The sequence below is a fragment of the Hypanus sabinus genome, chromosome 10, assembly GCF_030144855.1.
Source record: "Hypanus sabinus isolate sHypSab1 chromosome 10, sHypSab1.hap1, whole genome shotgun sequence".
NCBI lineage: Eukaryota > Metazoa > Chordata > Chondrichthyes > Myliobatiformes > Dasyatidae > Hypanus > Hypanus sabinus.
In genome coordinates, this window is record NC_082715.1 from 45,880,657 (window position 1) to 45,908,638 (window position 27,982).

A 27,982-nucleotide genomic window follows, 5' to 3' on the forward strand; every position below is an offset into this window, starting at 1 on the left:
CCCTTTGACAAGCCTTTTATATTTCCTGTGGTAATTTGCAGCACATATTTTTGCTACTATTTAGAGGTCTGTATACTCTCACACAAGGGATTTTTTTAAAACACCCATGCAGTTTTACATCTTCCCATCCTGTGTCACCTCTTTCTAAGGGTTTGATTTCATTTTTTACCAACAGAGCCACGCCATCCACTCTGCCTACCTGCCTATCCTTTCAATACAACATGCTCCCAGTTATAATCTTCCTTCGGCCATGATTCAGTCATGCCCACAACATCATACCTGCTAATTTCTAACTGATTTCAACCTTCAACCTTATTCTGTATCCTGTAGGCATTCAAATACACAACCTTTGGTACTGTATTCATCACTGTTTTCAATTTTATCACTGCATTACATTGCAATTTATCCTGTTGATTACAATTTTGCCTTTTCATAAGCTTGGCCGTGCTAGAAGTCTCACTACACACTGCCTCTATTTGTAAACCAACTGCCCCATTTTCAGCCCTATCCCTCCAGTTCCTGTACCCTGCCAATTTAGTTTAAATCTTCCCAAATAACTCCAGCAAGGATATTGGTCTCCCTTGGGTTCAGGTGTAAACCGTCCCTTTTGTGCAGGTCATGCATTCCGCAGAAGAGATCCCAATGATCCAGAAATCTGAGCTCCCACAGCCTGCTCCAATTCCTCAGCCTCGCATTTATCTGCCGAATGCTCCTAGTCTTACTCTCACTGGCGTGTGACACAGGCAGCAATCCAGAGATTACCACCCTGGCAGTCCTGATTTTCAGCTTTCCACCTAGCACCTTCAAGTCTTTCTTCAGGACCTCCTTGCCTTTCCTACCTATTTCATTAGTGAAGACTTCTGGCTGCTCACCCTTGCCCTTTAGAATGCCATGGAATTGATCTGAGATGTCCCTGACCTTGGCACCTGGGCACATACCATCAGGGAGTCTCTACAGTGCCCACAGGATGTCATCACTATTCCTCTAACTATAGAATCTACTATCACTACTGCAGTTCTCTTCACCTCTCTTCTCTTCTAATCCATGGCGCAACACTCAGTGCCAAAGACCCGGTCGCTGTGGTTCCTTCCGTTAGGTCATCCCCCGGCGGGGCTGAATCTGTGGAATCCATTGCCACAGATGTCTGTGGAGGCCAGGTCATTGTGTCTATTTAAAGCAGAGGTTAGTCAAGGCATCAAAGGTTACAGGGGGAAGGCAGGAGAATGGTATTGAAAGAGATAATAAATTAGACACAATGGAACAGCACAGCAGACATGATGGACTCATTGGCCTAATTTTGCTTCTATGCCTTCTGGTCTTGTGGATTCTTGACCCATCCTATTAAATGGGCTAAAGGGTGCTAGTTCAGTTCTTATTTCCCTATTAGTGAAATCAAGCATGAGAATCACATCTATTTTTCTGTAATCTCAACACATCCTCAAATTTTCTGTAACTGAAACCCTTAGCCAAGGATATCTCATCTCTGGGTTTGACTAAGTTGACTTACATCATCTGCAGTTCATCCAAAACATTATCTATATCTTATTCTCCTGCTTCCTGGTACTTATTCTCTCAATATCTTATAATGCTTGTTGGTCCCCATTGTTCATGTTTAAGTAGTAATGAGGCACAGACTCAAACTCAGACTGATAGCCATCAAAAGCAAAGGCCAGGGGTTCTAACATTTAACTGTCGTTCATTCTTTGGGGCACTCTTATGTTTTTGTGGATGGCTATGAAGAAAAATCATTTCAGGATGTATATTGTATACATTTCTCTGACTTTAACTTGTACCTTTTGAAAGATTGCATTCTCAATGTGATTTACTCTGGACCAGAAAAATGACTAAGTCAGTGCAGTATCTCTAGGGTCACTGGCCCTGTTTGGACAGCGTAGGTCCGAGACTGGGTCCAAAGTCACTTACAGACCAGATGGGGTAAAAATGGAAAGCAGTGTCCTTCAAGAACTTCAGTGAATCAGATTAATTTTTGTTCACAGTCCTTCAATTTTGTGGTCATTGTTATTGATCCAAGATTTCTATTCCACATTACTTGAATTTAAATTCTTCATTACCATGATGAGATTCAATTTTAGATATAGATTCAAGTTATTTACATCAACATACATTTTAAAACTCAGTCTCAAAGATTCCAGAATTTCACATGAACCTTTTTCAGTATTACAGGAGATATTGCCATCACCGTCTTAAGATATACTGTTTTACATTCATCCCAATAGGATCTTAGCATTTTTATAAAAATGGCCAGTTTGTTCAAAGGATATCTTTGGCTCAAGACAGGAAAATACTCCTGCTACATTTTGATCAGATGTTGTCATTTTGTTTACACATATAGGCTTTATGGGTGCATTGAGATAGGAAATTTATGACCACGTTAATAGGGTTATACTATAGACCACCCAACAATTTAGAGGAGCAACTTTGTAGAGAGATCACAGACTGTTGCAAGAAACACAAGGTTGTTATAGTATATGATTTTAACTTTCCACATATTGACTGGGACTCCCATACTGTAAATGTTCTACATGGAATAGAGCTTGAGAAATATTTTCAGGAAAGTTTCCTTCATCAGTACATAGAAGTCCCAATGAGAGAGTGTGATACTTGATCTGCTATTAGTGAATGGGAGAGGGCAGGTGACAGAAGTTTGTACAGGGTAACACTTTGCATCCAGTGATCACAATGCCATTAGTTTCAAGCTAAGTATGGAAAAGGATAGATCTGGTCCACAGGTTAAGATTCTAAATTGGAGAAAGGCCAACTTAGATTGTATCAGAAATTATCTGGCAGGTGTGGATTTGGGACAGGCTGATTTCTGGCAAAGGTGTACTTGGTAAGTGGGATGGCTTTAAAAGTGAAAATTGGAGAGCACAAAGCTTGTATCTGCCTGTCAGAATAAAAGATAGAGACAACAGGTTTAGGGAACCTTGGTTTTCAAGAGATATTGAGGCCCTGGTTAAGAGAAGAAAAGGAGGTGAATAGCAGGTATAGTCAAGTAGGAACAAATGAGGTACTTATAGAGTATAAGAAATGCAAGAGAAAGAAATCAAGAGGGCTAAAAAAAACACATGAAGTTTCCCTAGTAGACAAGGTGAAGGAGAATCCCAAGGGATTCTACAGATAAGTTAAGAACAAAAGGATTGCAAGGGGCAGAACTGGTCCTCTGAAAGATCAGAATGGTAATCTGTGTGTGGAGTCAAGAGAGATGGGGAGATCTTAAATGGATTATTTCTGTCTGTATTAACTCGAGAGATGGACACAGTCTGCAGAAGTGAGTCAAAGAAGCAGCGAGGTCGTGGACCATACATAGATTACAGAGGAGGAGATGTTTGCTGTCTTGAGGTAAATTAGGGTGGATAATTCCCCAGGGCCTGATAAAGCATCCCCTTGGATCCTGTGGGAGGCAAGTGCAGAAATTGCAGAGGCCCTTGCAGATAGGATTAGAGGATAGCTAACGTTGTCCAGCTATTTAAGAATGGCTCTGAGAATTAACCAGGAAATTATAGGCTGGTGACTAGTGAGGAAGTTATTGGCAGGTTTTCTAAGGGACCAGATATGTAGGTATTTGGATAGACAGGGATTGATTAGGGATAGTCAACATGGCTGTGTGTGTGGTAGGTCATGTCTAATCACATTTATAGAGTTTTCTGAGGAAGTTAATAGGAAAGTTGAGGAAGGCAAGGCAGAGGTTGTTGTTTACATGGACCTTAGCAAGGCATTTGACAATGTCTCACATGGGAGGTTGGTGAAGAAGACTCAGTCACTTGGTATTCATGACCAAGTAGTAAATTGTATTAGACATTGGCTTGGTAGGAGAAGACAGTGAGTGGCAGGAGATGGTTGCCTTACTGACTGGAGGCTTGTGACTATTGGAGTGCTGCAGGGAGATTGGTGTTGGGTCTGCTGTTGTTTGTCATCTATTTCAATGGTCTGGATGATAACGTGGTTAGCTAGATCAGCAAATTTCTGGATGCCACCAAAATTTGTGGTGTAATGGACAGTAGGAGATACCATCAGAGCTTGTGGTGGGACCTGGACCAGTTAGAAAAATTGGCTGAAAATAGGCAGATGGAATTAAATGCAAGCAAGAGAGAGGTGTTGCACTTCATTTGGACCAACTACGGAGGGTCTTACACAGTGAATATTAGGGCACTGAGAAGTGCAGTAGAACAAAGGAATCTGGGAATACATATCCATAATTAATTGAAAGTGGCATCACAGGTAGATGGGATCTCAAAGAAAGCTTTTGGCACATCGGCCTTCATAAATCTAAGTACTGAATACAGGGCATGGAATGATATGTTGCCGTTGTAAAAGACATTGGTGAGGATTAATATGGAGTATTACATGCAGTTTTGATCATCTATCTACAGGAAAGACGTAAATAAGCTTGAAAGAGTACAGAGAAAACTTACAAGGATGTTACAAGGAGTGGAGGATCTGAGTTATAAGGAAAGATTAATTAAGTTAGGACTATATTCCTTTGAACATATAACACTGAGGGGAGATTTGATAGAGGTTACAAAATTATGAGGGGTATGGATAGGGTAAATGTAAGTAGGCTTTTTCCACTGAGGTTGCATGGGACTCTAACTAGAAGTCATGGGTGAAAGGTGAAATGTGAAAAGTTTAAGTGGAACGTGAGGGGAAATTTCTTCACTCAGAGGGTTGTGAGAGTGTGGAACAAGCTGCTAGTGCAAGTGGTGCATATGAACTTGTTTTCAATATTTAAGAGAAATTTGGATATGTACATGGGTAGTAAAGGTATGGAGGGCTACGGTCCCAGTGTAGGTCGATGGGAGCAGGTAGTTTAAATTGTTTGGCACTGACGAGATGAGCCAAAGGGCCTGTTTCTGTGCTGTTCTTTTTTATGACTCTATGACTCTACAAGGAAATCAGATCTATACACTTTCTTTATGTACTTCAATAATGTTAATGTTGTCTGATATGAGCTACAAATAAACATTTCACACAAGCAGAAAAGATCCCTTTGAGAGCAAGTGATTGTGTGGCTGATTTCCTCAGAAAATGCACAAATCTGTCCAGTTCTGGGTAGGTTGAATGTTAAAGCTGAAAGTGGTTGGAAGAGCGATGGATTTTCTCACCTGCACAGTTGACACTGAAGAGATTAAGAGAAGCAGAGACAGTAGCTTCATCCAGTGGCTGCAGACCATGCAGTGCCCACCTCACCAATGAGGCCTTGATACTTTCCGGCAGGAATGAAAGGAAGTAGATTGGAACATATATCAGGAAGCGAAGATTGCGAAGCACTGGCGTCATAAGCTTGCCTTGTGGTGACTCAGCCATGCGTTCGATTGTTGGAAAAAGTAATATCGCTTTCAGAACCTTTGGAACCAGTGACAGAAAATACAAATAAGTAAAGCCTCAGGCACTATCAAATTCTGGAACCATGCCCTTGTTTCCCCCCTTCTTTTGAAGTGAAGCGAGGTTTGTCAGGTACATTAATAACATTTGCACATAATTACAGGCTGCTTGAAATGCCTGAACTAGATAAACTGGTAGCTTGGTAACATTGAAAGCTGTTGTCAAATTCCAAAGAAAAATGGTTCATAACTTACTAATTTAGGAGGTATTGAACTGCCACAGGAGACAATGCACAGAAACACTAGATCATTCCTTTAATGTTCTCCAAATAAAATTTAATAGCATTGCAACCAGCTACACCTTCTGTTTAAAGCAAGTGCCAGAAAAGTAATTGGTTTAGTGAAAAGTGATCATATATTTCCATTATTCAATAAGTACAAAATTTTTTGATACTGTGGGACATGGGGTTAAGACAGGAAATTGTGTAAAAGATCAGCTATGATCTTACTGATAGCAGAGCAGGCTCAAGGAGCTGAATGGCCTTTTCCTGCTTCTATTTCTTATGTTAGACGACTGTACTAAATGTTCTTTCAGTTTTGCTTCAATTCAGTTGGAGGCAAAATTACCCACTTCAAACAAATGTGATGCATGGTAAATATAGGTTTGCAGAATATGTTGACTGCTTTGTTCTTAGGGTTCAGCTCTGCATATCTGTAAAATTGTTGTAAAAGATTAAAGGAGAGGAAGTAGCTTTAATAATTACTTATTCATCAGTCATGGAAAATATTTTTAGCAATTCCTTCCTTACTTCCTGTACTTCTAAGAAGTAAAACTCTGTCACGTGACACTGCCACACTTTTGTCTGGCTGCCTCACCTGAACAATGCATTTAAATTGTATTCCCCCACACACAGAGAGGTGGAGACTTTCAAGTCTTTTCCAAACATTTCCATCATAGATTCATCTTTACACCACCTGAAGGACAATCAATATAATGGGGGCTATTGCCTTCTACAGGAGCCAGCAGAACTCTCTCTGGAATATTTTGCATTTTCATTTATTTTCTAAATGTCTACAATATACAATATAACTTACAAATTTCTTAGTTTCAAGGGCGTCTCTTAATGAGTAAAGCAGCCTTGCTGGATCAATCACTCTTCATGCCCATGTTATTAAAGTGGTTTTTGCTGCCCCATTAACCTGTGGCTTGAGTCACTTCTGTTTTCAAAGTCAACCTGCTGACTTGGCTGGATCTGTCTTGGGGTTGTTACGAACCCCGTAACTGGGTCACTTACCAGCAAAGATAGAGAGGTCCGTTGAAGTCTGATGGTACTATTTTTAACAGTATTTATTAGTAAAAATACACAAAAATAATATCAATGCAAACATACAGAAAATATACGTTGTCAATACTAAATCTAAAAGTGCGGGTATAATCAATAAGAAATAAGCTCTATCGTTGTCTAGGGGATAATGTATTGTCCGATGGAAATATCAAAGTCACTCAGTTCATTCAGGCTGCAGTCTTTGGTTGGAGTCAAGAGAGAGGTTTTAGAAACTTGCCAGCTTTTTCTTTTTATGATGTCGATCCTTCGAGAGTTCCGTTTTTGTAGCCGGTCCTTTAGCTAAGCCGTTCCGTGGAAAACTCGTCATCCGGGCAGGGATGGACACACACACACGAGTCACCACCGGATGTCGCTATTAAACACTGTCATGGGATTTCTAGCGTTACTCCTGGTGCGTCTGAAGGGGTTGTTCCCCAGACCCTCTTTTATCCTTACTCACGGGGTCTCAGATGTCAATCAGGTTGGGATGATGCAATCCCTCAACCAGCCCACTCTGGTCATTCCCTGAGGGCTTCAATGAATAGTACAGTACTCAATACACAATTCCGTCTCCAAGAGACAATGGCCGTTATCTGTGGCTTTGTCTTGCTGAGGGGCCAGGACACATTCCAAAAACCTTTAGGATTCTCTCTCATTTCCTGGGTCCCAGACCCGAATTAATAGAGATCTTGCGATTCTCACAAAGGAGGGGGCTACTTTGTACCCTTCGGCCCCTCAGAGTTGTGGCACATTCGTAACAGGGTCCTATCCTACCAGTCTGGGGTCCTGATGGAAAAGCCTCCATTAGCTTGAAAGGGCAGAAAAGAGAATCTGAGGTCCTGAAAATGGTGTAAGAAACAGAAGTGTAGGAGATGTCATGGAAGGAACATATACATCGACCTGAGATATCAAATTAATAGGAAAAAATCTTAAAAGGGAAAAGGATAAAAAGGATATTGTCAGTCAGTTCCAACCCACTTTTACTAGCCACCCCCTTCATTCCAGAGATGGTTCTGCTGACTCCTGCGTCGTCTCCTTCACTTATCTCTCCTGGTTTGGGCTGATATCTTACCTGACTTCCATATAGATGGGAGGAGCACATCTCATGCATAACAAGTTTATTTGTATCTCAATAGTACTTTTTGGGTGGTTTATGCCTTATGGATACAGACTTTCACACCTCCAGTGACTACCTGTCTGAAACCGGCAGAGGCTACGACTCCCTATTGTAGGTCCCCATTGAGAAACTGCCATAGTACCATAATTGCACCAGTTAGAAACAAACTTTGGCTGTTACTGTTCCCACATATGGCTGTCAAACCACTGATCACTCAACATAGAGTATAATTGGAGGTGGAAACCATAATTTCACCAAATGCAGGATATCAAAATGATAGATCAAAACAACGGAGAGCTGGAAATGTATATCGAACTTGGGGAACTCACTAAGCTAGTGAAATTGCAGGTTGCTTGTTACAGATTGTGTATCCACAGAGCAGACCACTTTTTCCTTTACAGAAAAAAAATCAAACCCTGAGGCAGCAAAAGAAAACTAAAAAGACTGGTTAGACTCTGATGTGACAGATACCATCTTTTTCTTAGTGCATGATGAGCAGAAAACTCAAAATTCAAGTTTATTTGTCGTGTGTACATTGAAACCTACAGAAGAATATGTCGGTTGCATTATCAACTTTAAGGAAGTTCTTACTGTGCAAATTTTTAAAGGGCTCTAAGGATTGTTGAGTTGATAAGCAACCACTGAGAGAATACACACACACACCCAAAACTATTCTGTTGAAAATTATCTTGCGTGCCATTTCAGTGAAAGTATTAAGGTGTGTAAGGTAACACTGATGTATGTTGATGAGGCAGATCACAGTGTGAACACATAATGCTGCTGATTTGTATAGCACTAGCAGCACCTTAGTGTGTTTCAATTTTCCAGCTATCACTCTCAGTTCCCTTGTGTAACTGGACACACGTTAAGCAGCAACACTGTTTAAAAAGTCATACAGTTGGTCAGTTGCTCATCAAATTCTTTTGACTGCTGGTTAAGTTTTGAAAGTGCTTGATGTATGAAGAGTGAGAAGCAAGAGATGGTCTTTGTAATTCAGATGAGAACGTGAAGAGAAGACGAGATAACAAACATAAGTAAAGATGCTGTCATTTTAGATATTTCAGCTTCATCACCAGTCACAGCATTAGCATAAGTTCAAAGTTTCGTTTAATTATAAAGTACGTATGCAGTATACAACTCTGAGATTCGTCTTCTCCAGATAGCACAAAACAAAGAAAAACCATGGAAGTCAAAGAGAAACATCAACCTCCCCCCGCACAATAAAAAGGCGACATGATTATTAACCCCCCCCACACAAAATGCAACAAGAACATCAAATCAGAAACATTCTCCCTCAGACTAATGAAATGCAACAAGATCAATGACCCTAGACCTCTTCCCTTTGTACAACAAAATAATGAGTAAGAATGGACAAAAATACAGAATTTAAAAACCATAAGACTGAAAAAGTCCACAGTCCACAAACACAATAGTTCAATCCGTAAATGCAGACCTTGGTTACATTCTCCGGCATCATCGAAAGAGGCAATTCAAACTCAGAGGCAATAATTGTTCCCTGAATGCTTGCCACCAAATTCACCATCAACAGGGTCCCAGGTAAGGTAAGGAAGAAGATTACTGGATCTTTGATAATCATTTTAAAATCTTCTCTGGCCAGATAATCCCTGGAGGATTCTAATTGTGATACATTTAACCAAGAAAGGCAGTGGGGATAAACTAATTTAACTACAAGTTAGTAAGGAATTCTGTGGGAAGGAAATTATTAGGAAATTCTGAGGGACAGGAGAGGTAGGGATTGATGAAAGAACATCAGCATGGCTTTGTTGAGAAAGAAGTCCTGTCCGACCAATTACATTGAATTTTTGAGGTGGTAACTAAGTGTGTTGATGAGGGTAATGCATTTCATGTAGTTTATATGGATGTTACCAAGGCCTTTGACAAGCTCCCATATGGGGGATCGATCAAAAAGATAGGACCTTGGGCAATTTGGCAAATTGGATCTAAAGTTGGATTGGAGATAGGGTGTAATGATTGAGGATTGTTTTTGTGATTGGATGCTTATGGCTAACAGTGTCCTTTGCTTTGTTATATACATCAATGAGCTGGATGTGAATGTAGGAGGTATAGTTAGTATAGATGACTGAAGATTGATGATGTTATGGATTAGCGAAGAGGATAATGATTGGTAAATTGTTTTATATTGTCACATGTGCCAATGTACCAAAACTTTGTTTTGCATGCCTTCCACACAGATCATTTCATACAACACTGTGACATAGTACAAAGGAAAACAAAAAAAAAACAGAAAAAAGTGTTACAGCTACAGAGAAAGTGCAGGATCAACTAAATCACATTAAAAATATCAACAAATCATATCAGAAAGATTCTTTAAATCTGCATATGCTGTATTGCAGAGAGTAGTGGACTCTGCAATGAATAATTTGCCCAATACATTATGGGCACATCCCTCCCCACCATTGGCAGTATCTACAGGAGGCACTGCCTCAAGAAAGCAGCATCTATCCAGGCCATGCCTTGTTGTGGTTGCTTTCATAGGGAAGGAGGTACAGAAGCCTTAAATCCACACCACCAAGTTCAAGAACAACAATTCAACTCTTGCACCAACACTAATCACTAGAGTTCAGCAACACTTTGACAGCTTTGGCCACTTTGTGCTAAAACGGACCATTTTTTTTGTTGTAATTGTGTTTTCTTGTAAAAATAAGTGTGTATATTTTATGCTTAATTTAGCACTTTCTTGTGAATTGTGCTTATATGTTGCAATGTGCCTGTGATGCTGCCACAAGTAAGTTTTTAATTGCACCTGTGCATACACGTACTTATGTATATTATAATAAACTTTACTTTCTACTTTGCATCAACCCCTTGTCAAATGTAATAGTTAAGATATATGCTTGATGTAGTTCATACCCATAATATACTAATACAAATGGTGAACTGCAGTCCAATTGACAGAATGTCATGTTAATCAAAATTTCTTTCAAGCTGTTCACAAAAACCTTCAAGCAGCATCACTGAAGTCAGAGCACTTAACTTACCCATCACATGTCCGGATGCTGTAAAACCACATATTCACTACTTAAACCTCCTGTGCACATTTCACTTTGATGGGGACAGATATAAATTGACAATTTGATGTATTCTATTAAATGCAGAGCAATAAGAATAATCACTACAATGAATTCCAGCTTATTTCATAATAAATTGATTTTAATAAGCTTGCACTGATGACCAGCTGGAGTACCCAGAAAACCTCCAGTGAGCTGCCGTATTTACTTTAAAGTTTTAAACATATTTGCACAAATTGGATGAATTTTAGGTGAATTTACTATTTGATAAAATTGTTTTAATAACTTTCTTTGTTTAAACCATTGATCTTTTCTTCATTTGCTTCAAAATGTCTCTGCTCATTAGACATATTGACATACTGTTAAGATGTCTGAAGCTGATCAGTGCAGTCCATGGACAGAACTGCACTTACTGCCATCTCCAACCCAGTTGATGCTCATGACACACTCTAGTCTTGTAAGGTAAGCAAGGCAGTGATGTCAGCAGCAATTTAGGAGTTGTATGTCCACAGAGCTTTAATGAAACATGCCATTAGCTTGGGGCTATCACAAGTCAAGGTCTAAGCTAAATGACCCAGCACAATTGTTCCTGTTACTGGGCTCAACAAATACATGCCTATAATCTTTTTGTGTGTGATCAGTACAACTTCAAGGGCAATCATCTCTCTGGTAATCTATCTCAGACCTTCCAATCTGAGAGTTATTATTATCTCCTTTGTTTCCTTGCTAGGTAGGAAACTACGTACTGACCAATGACCTTCCTTCAGTTCCTTGTGTCTGGGGATTGGTGCTGTTAAATTCAAGCCTTTTTTCTTGGATATGGAGCTGCTGTAACTAAGGCAAGACTGAATGGAGCTACGCATTATCGTGGATGTTACAGGACTGTCGTAAAGAATTCTAATTTTTCAAGTTCAAGTGAAACATAGAGTGCAATTCTCCATTCACTTGTTTGTCTCAGCTGATTATGTACAATAGTGGAACTGTGGCCTATACGACCTCGGTGAGTGGCATGTATTTGAAGCTCTCCAACACCAACATAGCTGCAGCAGCAACTTGGTCCTACAAGTTGGTTTTGACCTAGCATTTCCTGGATGATGATGGTCTCTGCCCCTCGACCCCACCACTGAAAATAGCAAGCCAGCCCCAGAAATGTTTTGACATTACCCAGCTAAATCAGCTGTCAAAACCTTTGAAAAATTTTGGATGTCTGACACTCAAAGATGCTGTCAAAATTTATGATAATTAATTAACTATTAAAATTAAATTACAAAAAGAAATTGAGAGTTTTGAGAAGAGATTAAAAGAATTTGCAAACATTTAAATAGTAATTTCTGTTCATTAAATGATTTAAAACAAACCCTGCTATTTAAAAATGTGAATCACTTAAAATTTCCCATGTCCCTTAGAATCATTCCTTTCTATTGAAATGACCAGAATCACAGAACCTGAACCAGGTTTTGTTGAGCCTTTTCCCAACAGATGCTTTAGGGAGCTGGTGCTCCACAAAGGATTTCATGTTGTGTCCAAACCTGAATGCAATTGGAATAACAGCAGTGAGAATGTGTCAGGAAATTTGAGGCTTATGTGTGAACATATGTGGTCTTCAGAAATGATTCAGATTGTTGAATCTGACCTCTCCACAGAAAGCAGTATACCACCAGTTTAAAACCTTTTATCAGCAAGAAGACTGGAGCATTAATGCCTTACTACATTTAATAGTACTCACAGTAATTTTTCAAGTGAAATCATCAAATATCTAGAGGTTTAAAAAGTGATCATTGTTCATTATTGGTTTACTGTTCTGATACAATAGAGGAAATACTTAAGATAATTCTGAAATGTACTTTCTGATTTTGTAACATTAATATATTTTGTCCATCTGAAATTCACTTACATTACATCAACAAAATTGGCAAAAATTTTGGGAAGAGTAAATATACAGTATAAGAAACTTGGAAATGTCCTCTGTTTAGGCCCTGCAATAGTTGACAGGTTTCAGTGAGACCCCACTACCCCCCATTGTTCTTCTATGTTTGCAAGATTTCTTCAGCTTTTTATGGTATTGTAGCGGTGTGCTACAAGCAGCGCTAAAATTACGACACGGAGTCGGTACTGCAGTCGAAGGAAAAAACTTTATTCGAAAACTTCAGCCTCACTTTTAAGCCTCTGTCAACCGGCCCCCCATGGCGAAGAGGCTCCAAAGCTCTGTGCTCGCAAACCCCCGTAGGCTATCTAATTGTGAGTCGGTTCGGATACGCTAGGAAATGAGGCGCTACATAACCCCCCCCCAGAACCGGCGATACACCCCCCAATGTCCACAGCCTGGGCCAGAACCTGCTTGGGAGGTCAGCCTCTGCGCCGAGGCGCCGGAAACTCGGCCGGTTGCGCCAGGTCCACATGGGCCGGCTTGAGGCGGTCCACCGTGAAAACCTCCTCCTTCCCCCCAACGTCCAGCACGAACGTGGACCCGTTGTTCCGGAGCACCGTAAACGGCCCCTCGTATGGCCGCTGCAGCGGTGGCCGATGCCCGCCCCTTCGCACAAACACAAACTTACAGTTCCGTAGGTCTTTGGGTACGCAGGTCGGGTGCCGCCCATGCTGTGAAGTGGGTATGGGGGCCAGGTTACCGAGCTTCTCGCGAAGTCTGCCCAGGACTGCAGCGGGTTCTTCCTCTTGCCCCCTCGGGGCTGGTAGGAACTCCCCGGGGACGGCCAGGGGCGCGCTGTATACCAACTCGGCCGACGAGGCGTGCAGGTCGTCCTTGGGCGCTGTGCGGATGCCGAGAAGGACCCAGGGAAGCTCGTCCGCCCAGTTGGCTCCTCGCAGGCGGGCCATGAGGGCCGACTTCCTAGGAAGTACCTGAAATGCCGGATTGCCAGGTAGAGCGCCAACAGTTCCCGGTCAAAAGCACTGTACTTGAGCTCGGGTGGCCGCAGGTGTTTGCTGAAAAACGCCAGGGGTTGCCAGCGACCTGCGATGAGCTGCTCCAGCACCCCACCGACTGCCGTGTTTGATGCGTCCACTGTGAGGGCGGTAGGGGTGTCCATTCTGGGATGTACTAGCATTGCGGCGTCAGCCAAAGCTTCCTTCGTTTGAACGAAAGCGGCGGCGGACTCCTCGTCCCAGGTAATGTCCTTGCTCGGACCCGACATCAGGGCGAACAGGGGGCGCATGATCCGGGCAGCTGAAGGGAGGAAGCGGCGGTAGAAATTGACCATACCTACGAATTCCTGAAGGCCTTTGATCGTGGTGGGTCGGGGGAAGTGGCGGACCGCATCTACCTTAGCGGGCAGAGGGGTTGCCCCGTCTTTAGTAATCCTGTGGCCCAGGAAGTCAATGGTATCAAGTCCGAACTGGCATTTGGCAGGGTTGATTGTAAGACCGTACTCACTCAGTCGGGCGCAGAGTTGACGGAGGTGGGACAGATGCTCCTGACGACTGCCGCTGGCTATGAGGATGTCATCCAAATAGATGAACGCGAAGTCCAGGTCCCGTCCCACCGCGTCCATTAACCGCTGGAACGTCTGTGCGGCATTCTTCAGGCCGAACGGCATGCGGAGGAACTCGAAGAGGCCAAACGGGGTGATGAGAGCCGTTTTGGGGACGTCGTCAGGATGCATCGGGATTTGATGGTACCCTCGGACAAGGTCGACCTTGGAGAAGATCCGGGCGCCGTGCAGGTTTGCCGCAAAGTCCTGAATGTGCGGCACAGGGTAGCGGTCCGGTGTGGTAGCCTCGTTCAGCCTGCGGTAGTCGCCGCACGGTCTCCAGCCCCCCGTCGCTTTGGGCACCATGTGCAGGGGGGAAGCCCAGGGGCTGTCGGACCGCCGGACGATCCCCAATTCCTCCATTCTCTGGAACTCCTCCTTCGCCAGTCGGAGCTTGTCCGGGGGAAGCCGCCGAGCATGGGCATGGAGGGGTGGTCCCTGTGTCGGGATGTGGTGCTGTACGCCGTGCCTGGGCATGGCTGCTGTGAACTGCGGTGCCAGAACCGATGGGAACTCCGCCAGGACCCTGGTGAAATCGTTGTCGGACAGCGTGATGGAGCCGAGGTGAGGGGCTGGCAACTGGGCCGCGCCCAGGGAGAACGTCTGAAAGGTCTCGGCGTGTACCAGTCTCTTCCTAGGCAGGTCAACCAGCAGGCTGTGAGCTTGCAAAAAATCCGCACCCAGAAGCGGTTGGGCTACGGCGGCCAGTGTGAAGTCCCACGTGAACTGGCTGGGGCCGAACAGTAGCTGCACCTGACGGGTGCCATAGGTCCTTACTGTGCTGCCATTCACGGCCCTCAGGGGGGGACCCTGTGCCCTGCTGCGGGTGTCGTAACTCGTCGGAGGTAAAACGCTGATCTCAGCCCCAGTATCGACCAAAAACCGGCGTCCCGACCTTCTATCCCACACATACAGGAGGCTATCCCGATGGCCAGCCGCCGTAGCCATCAGCGGCGGCTGGCCCTGGCGTTTCCCGGGAACTTGCAGGGCGGGCGGCAACGGCGGGCTTCTGCGCCCCACCGCTGGTGGTAGAAGCACCAGTGGTCATTGGGCCGGGGGTTAGTGGGCTCTGCGGCCGGGCCTGGACTGGTTTGCTGCCGGGAGCGTGGCTGGGAGATCTGTGCGATGGACGCCCCGCTCACCTTTTTGGCGTTCCACAGCAAGTCCGCCCGGGCTGCCACCTTCCGGGGGTCACTGAAATCCGTGTCGGACAGCAGCAGGCGTATGCCCTCGGGCAGCTGCTCCAGGAATGCCTGCTCAAACATGAGGCCTGTGTGTCCCTCGGCCAGAGACAACATCTCATTCATTAAAGCCGATGGAGGTCTGTCGCCCAAGCCATCCAGGTGCAGTAAACGGGCAGCCCGCTCGCGCCGTGAGAGTCCGAAAGTCCTGAGGAGCAGGGCTTTGAATTCCGTGTACTTGCCGTCTGCCGGGGGCGACTGCACGAACTCCGCGACCTGGGCCGCTGTGTCCTGGTCGAGGGAGCCCACCACGTAGTAGTAGCGGGTGTCTTCTGAGGTGATCCGGCGAATGTGGAATTGGGCTTCGGCTTGCTGGAACCATAGGTCCGGGCGCTGTGTCCAGAAACCCGGCAGTTTCAACGAAACCGCATGAACAGAGGCGGCGTCGGTCATTTCTGGTCCAAAAATCGTTTGGACCGTCGGGGTCACCAATTGTAGCGGTGTGCTACAAGCAGCGCTAAAATTACGACACGGAGTCGGTACTGCAGTCGAAGGAAAAAACTTTATTCGAAAACTTCAGCCTCACTTTTAAGCCTCTGTCAACCGGCCCCCCATGGCGAAGAGGCTCCAAAGCTCTGTGCTCGCAAACCCCCGTAGGCTATCTAATTGTGAGTCGGTTCGGATACGCTAGGAAATGAGGCGCTACAGTATCTCCTCACAGTCATCCTCAATACAACATATGGCAGCATTTTGTTTTTTAAAAAATACTGCATAGGTAAGAGACCATCAAAATATAAAGCAAAAATGTAGAGGAATGAAATTTGCTTGCACATTTGTAGATATTGTGGTTTAGTGCAGAATCTGAGAATGTCACAATTTCAATCTGGCCAGTTTTCTTACGATAAATTTCAATTTCAATTTCATTCAAACCACTTCAGGGCTGATTCTCTTATCCAGCTGAAATACTGTTCATCAGCTCTACAAAGTTCTCAAGAATTCCTCTCTGTAAACTGGGATTGCTAAAAGGAAGCATTGGTCCTATTTGAGATTTATTAAAATCTCCAAGATTTCAAAATTTATCATTCACAGTGTAACCAAGGACCGTAGCAAGGGGCCATGCCACTGCAGGGAAACATCTTTAAATGGATGATTAAAACATGCAGATGTGTTTACCCTCTTTTGGTTTACTCTTGTTGTCTCAGGTTGTGCACCATCCTTCCCTTCAAGGCAAGAAACCTATCTCCAGCTGTGATCTCCTTAGGTGATGTTGACGTCAAGGCTGAATAGCTGATTGTATGCCCAAGCTTTAAAATGTGGATACCAGATTTGAACAGCGTATGTGACAGGCAATGAGCTGAACCACACAGACATTTGGTACAAGTTCTGAGTGAAAGGACTGGGATAAGTTGAGCGTTACCAGTCCATTAGTGTAGTTGGTAAAGTATGACATTTGGATATCAATTTGCTGACATTTATCACTTCTGAAAGTTTGCTGAAATTCTTGCAACAATGGATACTTTTAAATTTGTTTATGTATATTAAATGCCAGAACTATCATCTCCCACTGCCTTCTGAGTGTACGTCTGGAGGATCCTCTACAGGGCACTTTTTCTCTACTCTGCCACCACTACCAAAGCCTCCAGCATTGAGGCTGAATTTTTTGGTGAAAACGAGTATCTCTGACATTGTGCCACCTTTATTGCTACCTGGTCAGGTTATTTCCTGCACAATGGCCCACACCTTTGTAGTGCCAATACAGTTCCCCCAAAAGTACTTAAGCCTTGCTCTAAGTCAGTTATCACGGATGTTGGCCACTCCCTGCACGGTAAGAATGCTGCCTCTTTGCAAGCAACAGGTAGGGTTCAATCCTTTACTGTATGTTACCTAATTTAATTACACCTTTCATTGTAACATTTACTTGCCCCTTAAGGAAGAATCTGGTTTGTTGCCCAAAATGTACAAAGCAGAAATTGTTTTACAACCTGTGAACAAAGAGAGCTGTACTTTAAAATATCAATGTGAGAAATCAAACTTAAAAAAATTTATTTTGTTAAATCCAGACATTATGACCTTCTTAAAGGCAGTTTCTTTTGCTTTAATTTCCAAAACTGAAGCTAAACATTTTGGTAGGTTAAATTTGAAGACAGAGTATAATATTAATGGTAAGACTCTTGGCAGTTTGGAGGATCAGAGAAATCTTGGGGTCTGTGTCCATAGGACACTCAAAATGGCAGTGCAGGTTGACAGTGTTGTTAGGAAGGCATATGGTGTGTGGCCTTCATCAACCATGGGATTGAGTTCAAGAGCGATGAGGTAATATTACAGCTATATAAGACCTTAGTTAGACACCACTTGGAGTACTGAGTTCAGTTGTGGTCACCTCAGTACAGGAAGTATGTGGATACTATAGAGACAGTGCAGAGGAGATTTTTAAGGATGTTGCCTGGATTGGAAAGAATGCCTTATAAGAATAGGTTGAGTGAACTTGGCCTTTTCTCCTTGGAGTGACAGAGGATGAGAGGTGACCTGATAGAATAAGATGATGAGAGGCATTGATTATGTGGATAGCCAGAGGCTTTTTCCTGGGGCTGAAATGGCTGACATGGGGGGGGGGGGCATGGTTTTAAGGAGCTTGGAAGTAGGCACAAGGGGATGTCAGGGGTAAGTTTTTTTTACACAGAGAGTGGTGGGTGCATGGAATGCACTGCCAGCGAATGTGGTAGAAGCAGATACAATAGGGTCTTTTAAGACATTCTTAGATAGGTACATGGAGCTTAGAAAAATAGAGGGCTTTGTGGTAGGGAAATACTAGGCAGTTTCTAAAGTAGGTTACATGGTCAGCACAATATTGTGGGCTGAAAGGCCTGTAATGTGCCGTAGATTTCAAAGTTTCTATAAACTTGTCACCTCTACAGGTTTTCAAGGGACTGTTTTTAATACTTGAGAGTAATTGAAACCAAGATTCTGTTTTTATGGAAACACAGAACTAATCTTTAATCTTTAAAAAGATGAATTTTGATTTTGGATAGTAAATAGACAATATTAATTCATTTATGGTGTAAATAGATTTCTCAGTTTTCACTTCTATTGGTTTGTCATGTCTTTTGAATCAAATTTCATTAAAAATTGTTGTAGCAAATCCAGAACAGCTACATTCACGTTTGCTGAAGGGGATTATACCAAATGTTGTCACTAGGTGGAACAAGGATCAATAGGACTTGAACTTAGCTTGTTGCTTTTATTAAGGTTTTCTTTCCTTTAGATGTACAAGTCATAAATGCCAGGTGTGCATTTGTACTACAATTACAAGAACTAAATGAATACAATTGTCTTCAACACTCCTATAAAACACTTAATGGTAAGGTCAGCATAGAATTTGGTTTTGCATTTACAGCAAGTTTGGATATTTCTATTATATGGATGTAAAATGTGAAAAAAAAAGCAATAATGATATTATGATGAGGTATTATGTATAATGTGTTATGTATGATCAGGTATAATGATCAGAAAGGGGACGTCCATTATCAAGGACTCCCATTACTCAGGGCATGCCCTCTTCTCATTGTTACCATCAGGAAGCCTGAAGGCACACTCTCAGCAATTCAGGAACAACTACTTTCCCTCTGCCATATGATTCCTAAATGGACATTGAACTCATAAACACAGTGTCACTTTTTAAAAATATATATTACTTTTGTTTTTGCAATATTTTTAATCTATTTTACATACAAATATACTGAGAGTAATTTTGGTAGTTTCTATATTATCATGTATTGCATTGAACTGCTGCTGCTAAATTAACAAATTTCACAACACATACTGGTGATAATAAACCTGATTCTGATTTTCTTACTGAGTGGAAATTACACAGGATGTCGCTGTTGAATGAACATGCCACATCATTTCATCTAACTAGCAAGAAGCAGCTCTTAGGAAGAAATGAATCCTTTTTTAGCTTGGCAACCTGTAAATAGCAGCGTGCTACGAAGGTCACTTCTCGGATGGTAGCTGATTAATGTACAATAACGATTATATAGGATGAAAGCATATGTTCTTTCTGAATTATATCAAGTGGAGAGGGGCTGGAAAAAGACAAGTTGGGAGGAGAATTCAAAACATTTAGAGAGAAATATTATTAGGTGAAGTGAGTGAGCAAAAAGTTGGCAGATGTGTTATAGATACAATCATAAGAAAGTCATGCCAAATTCTTTACTTCCTTTGAAAGTTAAGGAGATTTAGCTTATCACTAACAAACTTCTACAGATCTACTGTTGAAAGTATCCTGAGTGATTGATCATGGTCTGGCATGGCAATTTGAATGAACAGGAATGCAAGAAGCTGCAGAGAGAAGTGGACTTGCCCAGTGTATCACCAGCTCATCCTTCCACATCATCAGAAGTACCTACAAGAGGTGCTGCCTTAAGACTACAATATCTAACATCAAGATGTCCACTATTTGTCCTATTCCACCTTCTTGCAGCTGTCATTGAGTAGGAGGTATAGAAACCAGAAAAGCCACACCAACAGGTTCAAGAACAGATACTTACATTCAACCTTTGATTTTTGAATCAAACTGCATAAGCCTAATCACTATCTTAGGAAAGCAAAATAATGCCATCTTTGCACTAGAGTGGACATTTTTTGTTCTAATTGTATTTTTGCATAATTTATGCTTAATTTGTTTTTTCTTAAAAATGTCATGCCTCCGATGATGCTTCAAATAAATTTTTCATTGCACTAGCGCAAGTATGTGTAACACTCTGGGAAAGGTTTCACTGCTAATGTAATGGTCTTTCTGTAGAAGCAGTGTTTGGGTTAGAGACAAAGGGTGCCTTGGAATGTGAGCCGTTCCAATGACGGGAGTGTGTTTTCGTGCTGTGTGCCTGAGACTGGGGTGATCTGGTCTTCCGTTTGGCGGGAGATGAGGAGAGAAGACACCGGAGAGGAGAGGTCGTAGGAGTGTTACTTGGAGTGGGGGCCAGGAGTCAATGAAATTCAGGGAAATCGAAGGAGGATCGACGAGGGGAGACCATGAGCTACGACTTGTGCATATTAGACGGTTTCATTAACATGGGCCCTTTTCTTTTTTGTTGCTTTTTCTTTATTAACTCTTCAGTCAAATTAAGAATTGTAAAGCTAAATCATTTAATTGTACAAACGTATATGGTGCACTGTTTGTTATTTTGTGGCACTGATTTGTAACAGGGTAACAAATCACACAGCAACCACACAAACAGGGGGTTTTGGGTGAGCTCACATGTTTGGCAGGGCCAGAGATTGTCTTCCCTAGACCTACGCAGCCGATCAAACCCGAGTATTACACTTGTATTCATGCATATGATAACGTTAACTTTGACTTTGACAATACAGAAAAAATGTGAAGTTACTCTGTTTGGAAGGAAGAATGATAAAATGTTATTATTTAAATAGAAAGGAGAATCTTTGAGATTTGCGGGAAATTACATCGAAAATGTTGTACAGCTTTGGTCCCTTATTTAAGAAAAGATATTATCATTCGAAACATTTCAAAGATTCACAAGGATGACCTTTTGTCATGAGGAAATGTTCAAAAGGTTGAATCTGTACCCATTGCAGATTAGGAGAAGCAATTTAATGGACACATGTAAGATTCTTACGGATAAAGAGGATGTTTTTCTTTATGGAGAGTCTGGGATTAGGCACCAGTGGGTCTGAATAAGGGGACCCCATTTTAGACAGATGCGAAAAAAAAACTCTTCTAAAAGGGTACTTTCAACCACTTTGCCTGAGAAAGCAGTGGAGGCTGAACTCTTGAACATCTTCAAAGCCGCAGGGCTTTCAGCGATTATTAAAACACAGTGGAAAAGTGATCGAAGAGTGTTAGATTAATTATGAGCTTATTGAATGATGATGAAAACCAAGGGTTGAATGGCTTATTCCTGTTTCTATTTCTTACAGTATTGTGTTTTAGAACTGGGCAAAGATAAATGTTTTGCTCTGACAAGAAATAACATGAGCACTTAATTTAATAGTGAACAATTAAAAAGACAGCTCTGAGTCAAGTGTCTTAAAAGAAGCTAAAAATCCTAAAAGTGATGTGAATGCATTAAAGAAGGAACATAGGAACACTTGTAAGAATAAGCCATTTGGCCTTTGAAATATGGTCTGCCTTTCAGAATGCTTGTGGCTAATTAATTTCTTCATTTTAACAATAGTTACAAATATGGAAGGGTGCACTTGGTCAGGTCCTGGGAATTTATCCACCTTAATGTGCTAAAAGGTTACAAACAACTTCTCAGTAATACTAATGTTCTCCAAAACATCTCCACTTGTTTCCTTTGTCTCTTGAGCAACCATGATTATGTCCTCTATAAACACCAAGGAAAAATATTCTTTAAAAATCCCATATATCTCCTGTGGCTTAAGACTTGTGCTGCCTTGCTTATCCCTAAGGGGACCTACTCTCTCCTTAGTCACTCTTTTAATCTTAATATACAGGAGCTACAGAACCTCCAGAACCTCTTGGGATTTTAGTTATCCTTACCTGCCAGATCCAACCCATATTCTCTGTATTCGTAAACATTTTTACAGTCATAAAGGAATTCCCTTGTCTCCAATCTTCTAAGCCAGTGTGTACTGGTCAAGGTGGCGCCTGAGGTCAATGTCAATCAGGTTTTAGATGAGCAATGGGATCAACACACACAAAACAGCGCATCCTCATGCCTTAACCATCGTTTTGGGACATTCTAACCATGCCAGTCTGAAAAAAAATCACTAAGCAATTACCATCAACAGATCACTTGCAATATTAGAGGAAACAATGCACTGGACCATTGCTACACCACCATCAAGAATGCCTATCGTGCTATTCCACGCCCTCACTTCGGGAAGTCTCAACACATGGCTGTACTTCTACTCCTTGAGTATAGGCAAATGCTGAAGACTGCCACACCAGTCGTGAGGACCAAGAAGGTATGGACGAGGGAAGCACAGGAGTGCCAACAGGGCTGCTTTGAAACAGTGGACTGGACTGTATTCAGGGATTCATCATCTATGCAGTTGTTAACAACTTCATTAAAACCTGTATGGATGAGTGCATACCTACAAAGATTTACTGTACATTCCCAAACCAAAAGCCGTGGATGAACCAGGAGGTACATCATTTGCTGAAGACTAGATCTGTGGCATTCAAATCTGGTGACCCAGGCCTGTACCAGAAAATCAGGTATAATTTGTGGAGGGCTATTTCAAGGGCGAAGGGACAATTTCGAATGAGGTTGGAGGTGACATCGGATGCACGACAACTCTGGCAGGGTGTGCAAGACATTACTCCAAATGTGAAACCCAACAGCATGAATAGCAGCAATGCTTCACTACCACATGAACTCAAGGCCTTCTATGCCTGCTTTGAAAGGGAGAATATAACTACAACTATGAAGGTCCCTGCTGCATCTGATGACCCTGTGATTTCTGTCCCAGAGGTTGATGTAAGGCTTTCTTTAAAGAGAATGAACCCTCACAAGGCGGGAGGTCCTGATGGAGTACGTGGTAAGGCTCTGAAAACCTGTGCCAATCAACTGGTGGGAGCATTCAAGGACATTTTCAACCTCTCACTGCTATGGGCAGAAGTTTCAAAAAGGCTTCAAAAAGGCAACAATTATACCAGTGCCTAAGAAGAATAATGTAAGTGCCTTAATGACTATTGCCTGGTTGCGCTCACATCTACATGAAATGCTTTGAGAAGCTGGTCTTGACTAGAATGAACTCCTGCCTCAGCAAGGACCTGGACCCATCACAATTTGGTTATCGCCACAATAGGTCAACGGCAGATGCAATCTCAATGGCTCTTCACATAGCTTTGGACCACCTTACACTTATCAGGGTTGAAATCCATTTGCCACTTCTCAGCCCAGTTTTACATCCTATCAATGTCCCACTGTAACCTCTGACAGCCCTCCACACTATTCACAACACCCCCAACCTTTGTGTCATCAGCAAATTTACTAACCCATACCTCCACTTTCTCATCCAGGTCAATTATAAAAATCACGAAGAGTAGGACTCCCAGAACAGATCCCTGAGGCACATGACTGGTGACCAACCTCCATGCAGAATATGACCCAGCTACAACCACATTTTTCCTTCTGTGAGCAAGCCAGTTCTGGATCCACAAAGCAATGCCTTCTTGGATCCCATGCCTCCTTACTTTCTCAATAAGTCTTGCATGGGGTACCTTATCAAATGCCTTGCTGAAATCAATATACATTTGTACACTACATCTACTGCTCTACCTTCATCAATGTGTTTAGTCACATCCTCAAAAAATTCAATCAGGCTTGTAAGGCACGACTTGCCCTTGACAAAGCCATGCTGAAAATTCCTAAACATATTATGCCTCTCCAAATGTTCATAAATCCTGCATCTCAGGATCTTCTCCATCAACTTACCAACCCTGAAGTAAGACTTGTCAGTCTATAACTTCCTAGGCTATCCCTACTCCCTTTCTTGAATAATGGAACAACATCTGTAACCTTCCAATCCTCCGGAACCTTTCCCATCCCCATTGATGATGCAAAGATTATCACCAGAGGCTCAGCAATTTCTTCCCTAGCCTCCCACAGTAGCCTGGAGTACATCCCATCCAGTCCCGGTGACTTATCCAACTTGATGCTTTCTAAAAGCTCCAGCACATCCTCTTTCTTAATATCTGCATGCTCAAGCTTTTCAGTCTGCTTTAAGTCATCCCTACAATCGCCAAGATCCTTTTCCGTAGTGAATACTGAAGCAAAGTACTCATTAAGTACCACTGCTATCTCCTGTGGTTCCATATACACTTTTCCACTGTCACACTTGATTGGTTGTATTTTCTCGCGTCTTATCCTCTTACTCTTCACATACTTGTCGAATGCCTTGGGATTTTCCTTAATCCTGTCCGCCGAGGCCTTTTCTTGGCCCCTTCTGGCTCTCCTAATTTCTTTCTTAAGGTCCTTCCTGCTAGCCTTATAATCTCCACTCAGAGGTGGAGAGAGTGAGCAGTTTCAAGTTCTTGGGTGTCAAGATCTCTGCGGATATAACCTGGTCCCAACTGAATGCAGTTATAAAGAAGGCAAGACAGTGGCTATACTTGGAGTTTCAAGAGATTTGACATGTCAACAAATATACTCAAAAACTTCTACAGTTGTACAGTGGAGAGCATTCTGACAGGCTGATATGGGGCGGGGGCGGGGGGGAGGATGCTATTGCACAGGACCAAAAGAAGCTGCAGAGGGGTGTAAATCACTCAGCGATTCAGGAACAGCTTCTTCCCCTCTGCCTTTTTATTGCTGGTCAGATCGTTCTGTTATAGATGGAGAATTTTGCCCAGGTTTTCTACACTTTGAATGTGGACTTGGACTGTGTACTTTTTTCAGTCTTATAGTGATTTTGTATTCTATGTTTCTCACCTGAACTTTCTCAGTTTTTCTTGTGTGCGAGGGAGGGGGATTTGGAAGTCGATGTGCCTATTCTGTTTTTGTCAGTTTTTTGTGCAGGGAGGAGGATTTGGGAGTTGATGATCGTGCTGCTGCTCTTCTTTCTTGGTTTTGTGGCTTTCTGGAGAAGAAGAATTTTAGAGTTGTATACCTTGACAATAAATGAATCTTTGAACCTTAATATACTTGTTTCTTTTACTTTTTTTCAAAATTCAAAGTAAATTTATTATCAAAGTACATATAGATCACCATATAAAACCCCGAGATTTGTTTTCTTGTGAGCATTCTCAGTGAATCCAAGAAACATAAGAATAATTAAAAGACGGAATCCAACTGGATCAAGAGCCAATGTGCAAAATGCACCAAACAGTGGAAATAGAAACAAATAAATAATAATAATAAATATCAAGAGCTTGAGATGAAGAGTCCTTGAAAGTGAGGCCACAGGTTGTGGTAACAGTTCAGTGACGGGGCAAGTGAAGTGGAGTGAAGTTATTCCCACTGGTTCAAGATTGAGGGTAATGGCTTTTCCTGAACCTGGTGGTATGGGTGCTGAGGTTCCTCAACCTTCTTCCAGATGTCAGCAGTGAGGACAGAACATGTCCTGGGCTGTGGGAGTTCTTGATGATGGATGCTGCTTTTCTGTCACCTTGCTCTGTGTAGATGTGGGGAGGGTTTTACCCATGATGAACTGGGCCATATCCATTCATTTTTATAGGATTATCCATTCAAGAGCATTGGTATTTCCATATGAGGCTGTGATACAATCAGTTAATACATTCTAGACCGCACATCTATAGAAATTAGTCAAAGTTTCAGATGTCATTCCGAATCTTCACAAATCCCTAAGGAAGTAAAAGATTACTTTCTTCGCTCAGGACAGATCCTTAGAAATGATAACACTGAGGAATTTAAAGTTGCTGACCCTCTCCACCTCTGATCCCCTGATGAGGACTGGCTCATGGACCTTTGGTTTCCTCCTCCTGAAGTCAATCATCAGCTCCCTGGTTTTGTCTTTGAGCGAGAGGATGTTGTTGGGGCACCCACGGTCAAGGTTTGATAGGGATACCATTGACCTTTTTGAACACAGCCTTACATCGGAGTATTTCCTCAAAGGGGAACTACGATGAACAAACAGACGGACTGGCATGGGATTATACTTCTCACTAGTTATTGCTAATTTCTACATGGAGGACTTTGAGGAGAGCTCTAGGTTCATTGCCCTTATGCCCCAAATGCTTCTTCAGATACATTGATGGCACTTCCAATAGTTCCACAACCATCTGAACAGCAAATATGCAAACATTTAACTTACAACAGAGATGGAGAAGAACAGTTGCCTCCCATTCCTGGACATTCTAATCCGACAAAAACTGGATGGTAGCCCTGGACATGGTGTCTATTGGAAACCCACTCACACAGACTTGTACCTCAACGATAACAGCCACCATCATGTTTCCCAACGTAGAGCAGTTCTATCTACTTGGATTAGTGCGAAAACTATTTCAGACCGGAAGAGTCTCCCTGAGGAAATAAGATGATTATGCATAACATTCCTAAAGAATGGCTACAAGGTGAAGGAAATCAATCGGGCCCTTAAAAGGACTGACAGAAAAATCAGGAAAGCTTAAAAATTAAGAGAAACCTGTCACTACTGCCTGCCTTCCTTATACTTACATGGATTTTGGAAGGATCAGCAGGATCCTGAAGAAATACTAGATTAATACCATCCACAAACCTATAAGGAAGCTCAAATCGCAGCTTATGTGGGTCAAAGATGACCTGGAACTCAGAACAGCTGGTATTTACAGGATTCTTTGTGAATTCAGAGCAGTGTATATCAACTAGACAGGATACACGGTGGAAACGTGCATCAAGGAGCACAGGAGATGTATCCATTTGGGGTACTCCGAGAAATTGTCAGTAGCAAAACACTGCATTCACATTGGCCATAGGATTGACTTAAATGGCACAAAGCTACTGTGCCACGCCACTGGCTTTTGAGTCTGCCTGGTGAAGGAAGCCATTGAACTAAAACTAGAGGTAAAGAATTTTAACAAAAATGAAGGTCTCACTCTAAGTAAGAACTGGAATTCGATTGTAAACAATCTGGGACAGCAGAAACCTGATTGGCTGAGGACTAACCAATCAGGAGGGACGGATGACAGGGCTATAAATACCACCAGACTAGACATGCCCAAGCATCATCCTTGATGAAGATGGCAGAGTTTGTCATTGAAACATTGGCTAAAATCGATACCTGTACCTGGCTGAAGGCCCAACAAGAGTTTATTTTCCATATATGCTGGGAAAGCACTAGATCCTTTTCTGACACATTTCACAAATTCCACCCTTTCAAGGGCCTTAACTCTCTGATCCGGAGATACTAAAATCTTCCACTAATACAGTTCTAAATTTTCCACATTCCTGTTCAAATTCCCATTGACTACTGTGGAATCTATAAACACAAAGTACACTGCAGATGCTGTGGTTAAATCAACACATACAAATATGTTTCAGGCTGAGACGTTGACCGCTCATTTCAGCGGATGCTGCCCGACCTGCTGAGTTCATCCAGCGTGTTGGTATGTGTGGAATCTATAATACCACTCCACCAGAAAAATCCTCCCTTTGTTTCTATGTTCTGCCCATATGGCATCACTGAATGATCCTCCAAGAATACCTTTAATAAGGCTGTGATGTCTTAAAGTACTTTAGCAACCAATCAAGCACTTTTAATTTGATGCACTGTCTAAGTTCAAAGTAAATTTTATTATTAAAGTACATATATGTCACCATATACAACCCCGAGATTCATTTCCTTGTGGCCATACTCAACAAGTCTATAGAATGGTGACCGAGGGAGAATCAATGAGACTGCCCAACTGGTGGCTCAACCATAGCGCAGAAGACAACAAACTGTGGAAATGCACAAAGAAGAAACAATAATATAAATAAATAAACAATAAATATCGAGAACATGAGATGCAGAGTCCTTGAAAGTTGAGTGAAGTTATCCCTTTTGTTTAA

General features: G+C 42.3%; 1 protein-coding gene across 8 annotated transcripts in view; it reads right to left on the reverse strand.

The window, feature by feature from the left end:
* ldah (lipid droplet associated hydrolase) overlaps window positions 1-27,982 on the reverse strand; it is a 316,978-nt gene that overhangs the window by 69,488 nt on the left and 219,508 nt on the right. For 7 of the 8 annotated variants that reach the window (XM_059981798.1, XM_059981799.1, XM_059981797.1 and 4 more), the window contains one exon: window positions 5,124-5,364. The exons of the other annotated variant lie outside the window; for it this stretch is intronic. In XM_059981798.1, the coding sequence (XP_059837781.1) occupies window positions 5,124-5,364 (241 nt within the window). The remainder of the gene's footprint in view (window positions 1-5,123; window positions 5,365-27,982) is intronic. 8 annotated transcript variants of the gene reach the window in all.